The 4,222-nt window shown below is 52.0% G+C and overlaps 1 protein-coding gene across 1 annotated transcript; it reads left to right on the plus strand.

Moving 5' to 3' along the window:
- Positions 1 to 2,329: 2,329 nt before the first annotated feature.
- Positions 2,330 to 3,006, plus strand: HRG_00423 (deaminase domain-containing protein; the record flags this gene model as incomplete). The annotated part of the gene is made up of 2 exons (XM_044858894.1): positions 2,330 to 2,789; positions 2,846 to 3,006. The coding sequence occupies 2 exons, from the start codon at positions 2,330 to 2,332 to the stop codon at positions 3,004 to 3,006; spliced, it is 621 nt and encodes a 206-aa protein (XP_044725294.1).
- Positions 3,007 to 4,222: the final 1,216 nt, after the last annotated feature.

Consider the following 4,222-nt stretch of genomic DNA (forward strand, 5'->3'; position numbering starts at 1 on the left):
TCTCTCGGTTGCCATGAACATCAATCACGCGCCTGGTAGCGGCAACGAAAGATCCAGTTATCATGACCCTGGACGATGATTCCCTGTAGGAATCCCAGCTCGTCTGCAGCGGCTAAATCAGGCGCCGTTAATTTCCAATGATCGGACATCCACGTTGCTGATCTGTTCTAGGGCCGCCTGCCATTCCTGGCCCGTTATCATAGATTTGATGCTAAGACTAATAGGGGTATTGATTGGTTCGTGGCGTGTAGTCGGTGTGATTGACCGAAAGGTGGGCGGACCGCCCAGCAATTTGATCGAGTAAGTCCATGTCGTCCGATGAGTCGTGGTTTATTAGCATGATGCACACTCGGAACTTGGAAGTCGACGCGTCTATCGTAGCTGAATATGTACATTCAGTGGGTCTACATTAAAAACGACGGATTCTAGGCCTTAGACACCGACAACTACATCGCGTAATTACGCGTTTTGTGTTACGGGCCAGCGTATGCCATGTTTAATTAAGGAGGCATTGTCTACCCGAACCGCTCGTATTCTCGATTAACACCCACGCAGGATGTTAGGGAGTAGTCGCGTCTGCTTGGTCGCGTCGGGATCGGACGATGGGACGGTCAAGATCCGGGATACGGCGACGGGGACACTCCAGCACAAGCTTAAAGACCATCGCCACTCAATCAGGTCCGTCATATTCTTCGGCGGCAGCTTATAATCCTACGGCTGCGGCCTCGGCCTCAGCGAGCTGTGGATCGGTCAGAGTGCGCTCTGGCTTCCTCCCGACTCCCGGCCCAACGCCGCGCAATATCCCCTCCGACAGAGACGATTGCCCTCGGCTGTCGATCATGGAAGAGTCCTTGCTGTCGGCTTCTTATCTGCGGGACCAGCCTGATAGTCTTCAATGTTGTTTGTTGGAATCAGGACGGACATGTTGAGAAATGGTGGCACGATAGGCATGACGGCTCGACGAGGATCGGGAAGACGGCATCCGCGGGCGGGCGCCTAGTAAGTTACCGAGTTTCAGAAGCTGAACGGCCTGAACCTCTGCTCTTGGGGTTGGGGTCACTGCTGCGGCTGCCAGATCCAGGTTCGAGTGCATACCTAGCAAAGTCTTTCAATGCGTATTTGCTTTTGTCGGCATACGAGGCCTCCACACGATCATCAACGGACCTACCCGTGGCAGCACGCGAGGCCAATCAACTCCTCCCACATAATCCCTCAAACCCTAGTTGTGCAACCCCCGCGGTTCTTATCCCTTTCCTCTCCGGCCACGTCTGGTGGGCCTCCGGCATCAAGCTGCATTACCGTAACGAAACGGCACTTAGATTCACTTTGTTTACAAACAAAGACTCTCTGCTTGAGACACAACGGTGTCTGCGTTTCCAAACAGCAGTAAGTACACTTTATAAACCCTCTTTCGGAGTGCCTGAGCCTTTGCCAAAGCCAAGTGAGATCACATTGCGTGTGGTCTTAAGGTCACATGGTGGACCATGGAGTCAACAGACCCTGCCGTTGCCTGCGCTGAGAGTATCGCCATACTCTCTACCTTCTCCATCCGGTTCCCACCCCGCCATCTTCAAACCTAGTCGCCAACTCGTCCACTTGTCCATCTGGACAATACTCCCTGCCATTCGAAAGAGAGCGTGACCTAGCTAGCACGCTGGCGTTTCTATCAAGCACTAAAGACGACCCGAACCACGTACCGGCCCTTTGTATACAGGAAAATCCAAACGAGGGGACTTTAAAAACGTTCTAGTCGCTGTGAATGAAGCCAAGCGCGGCGATGGCCGTCAGGCTTTACAAAACATTGAGGCAGGCTTTAAGGATATATTTTCACTACTTTCGCAAACCTCCCAGTGTGAGCATTTCTCGACCTTCTTACACGCCCACTAAATTGACCTGAGTTAAAGTCACAAATGTCGAAAATATGGTCTTCGCTGGAATCATCTCAATGTGCTTCGAGCGGATTCGTGGGCGTCTACGCTTCAGCACCAGGAGGGCGCCTAAACAACCTGTGAAGCAGATTTTGCAGAACGCCGCGAAAGCGCTCTTTTCAGCTGCACCCTTATTTGTGCAGAGATCAAAAGAATTGATCGGTAAGATAGATTCATGGGCTCAACACCAGACACTGGCTCAGTTGCAGGGCGTTGTTGAAGGCGTTTTTCATCTATCCCAACTGGATGGCTTGCGCGAAATGCTTGACTCCATTCCAAATCGGCAAATGGGCCCAAGTGAAAGGAAAAGCTTGTGGAATATCGTCAAAAAGATCGCACGGTATCGGGAGGCAGCCAGATACCTGTGCCGCACAGCGAAGAAATTCGTTCAGGTCGGGCGAATGCAGACTGTCCTCGTCAGCCTGCCTCAGTATGCCTTCAGAGGAGCACCAACGGAACGGCCATATTCAACACTTTCATCCGTTCTTGCACGACTGAATATGAAGAGGCAGCACCGAAGGGGCTTTGGTCAGATCTGGCGCTTGTTTGGCATCAGTGAGCTGGAAGCTAGCGATCGGTTCGCCAAACAGAGGGATAAAACAATGTCGGAAGCAAAGATCCACGCCGAGATACAAGTCATCTTCTACATCGAAACTATAGGCCCCCAGCCCCTCCCTCGAGTCATTTGTTCCAGTAAAGATGCTTGCTTTCTATGCAATGCTTTCATCGCCATGCATGGGAAGTTCCACACACCACGACACCATGGTAGACTCTATCCTGGCTGGCGGTTGCCACATTTTCCTCAGCCGAGCGACCTGGAGCGACGCTTTATCCAGATGCTGGATAATCACGCCAAAGACAGTATCAGAACGATACTTTCAAGGCAGAAAAAGACAACCTACCCGGATCCAAATGAGAGTACGATCTTAACATTGCCGATATCGAATTCAACGCTGAGCAGCTTGAACGGCGGGAGCGGTATTGCGCAGGTGCGCAATGGCGTGTGCCCAATGAGCAGCTTCGAGTCTCGAGCATCGGACAAGTTGATCACTGCACCCCAAGAGCAGACGCCCGCTGAGCCAAATTCCGAGAATGCAGATCAAGCTGGGCAGAAAACCATACCACCGTTGGCTGAATCCACCTTGCAGAGTGCAGCGTTGACTCCACTCCCTCGAGGTGAAACACTGGTAGTGGCTGTAGAGGCCAACGATACGTCTGCACTATATGAAGCGTGGCCGATACGGTTTCAAGTCGAATACTCGGCTCAAGTTGGACCTATTCCACGACACAATAGACGAAGGACACTTGTCTGTTATCTTGAATGGTTAAATGGGGAGGAGGCGGAGACTGTGAGGGGGGCCGAAAATGCCAGGATTATCGATGCGGAGCTTCTTGAGGACTGTATCTCAATAAGCCCGGATGATTTGGACAAGTTTTACATCTGCGCTCGGGGCACTTTACTGCGGATTCGTGTCGCATAACTCAATGGAAATTGGACAGGGGAGAAAGCTAGGCATCATTCCATAGTACAATATATTCTGCTGCGTATTTTGGGGAGGCCCAGGCTCCATGGCAAGGACGTCTCGGCTGGATCTATCCACCAATGGACTCAAGAAGGCGAGTCTGGGGCGCGTGTTTTACCTGGTCTTGGTGAACCCTCCCTGGCGGCGGCAGAATCCGGGAGGGGAAATCCAGGATTGGAACGACTCGCCAACCCCTGGGCGTTCGATAGGTCTAGACGGGACCGTACATGATGGCGATTTGGGAAGTTAAGTCAAATCGAGGATTGGGACAGCCAGTCGACCTTTCGTTAGAAAGGGAAGGAGACCCACCCCTGAAACTGTCTGCTTCCTCCAAAAGTTGTGCTTGCGGTTGCCCCTCTTGCTAAAGACGATGTCCCGCCAGTGCTCGAGGCAGCAGGCATTGTAGTACCAGTCGGAACGCTTGTAACCCGGCCTGGTGTTGACGTGGAGCCGGACATCGAAAGACAAGTTGACGAAGATCGTGCGCAACCCAATAAGACCTACGGGGGAATCGAGCACGTTAGGAAAGATCAAATATAGTGGTCAAAGGATATATCGATTTATTAAGAGAATCGAAGACGCACCGTGCTTGTCGTTCAACTCTGTGTACCACTTATGGCATCGAATATACAGCATGGCTAAGCTACGCGGCCAGTCGGATAGGGTGATTCAAAAGGGACACCTAAAACGCCTCAGCTGGGCAGAGACGAAATCTTTGCGGACAATCAAAGCGAGTGCGAGCAGGCAGAGACGCGAAACTCGGCCTAGATG

This window comes from Hirsutella rhossiliensis (genome assembly GCF_020360975.1).
Source record: "Hirsutella rhossiliensis strain HR02 chromosome Unknown scaffold00001, whole genome shotgun sequence".
Taxonomy (NCBI): domain Eukaryota; kingdom Fungi; phylum Ascomycota; class Sordariomycetes; order Hypocreales; family Ophiocordycipitaceae; genus Hirsutella; species Hirsutella rhossiliensis.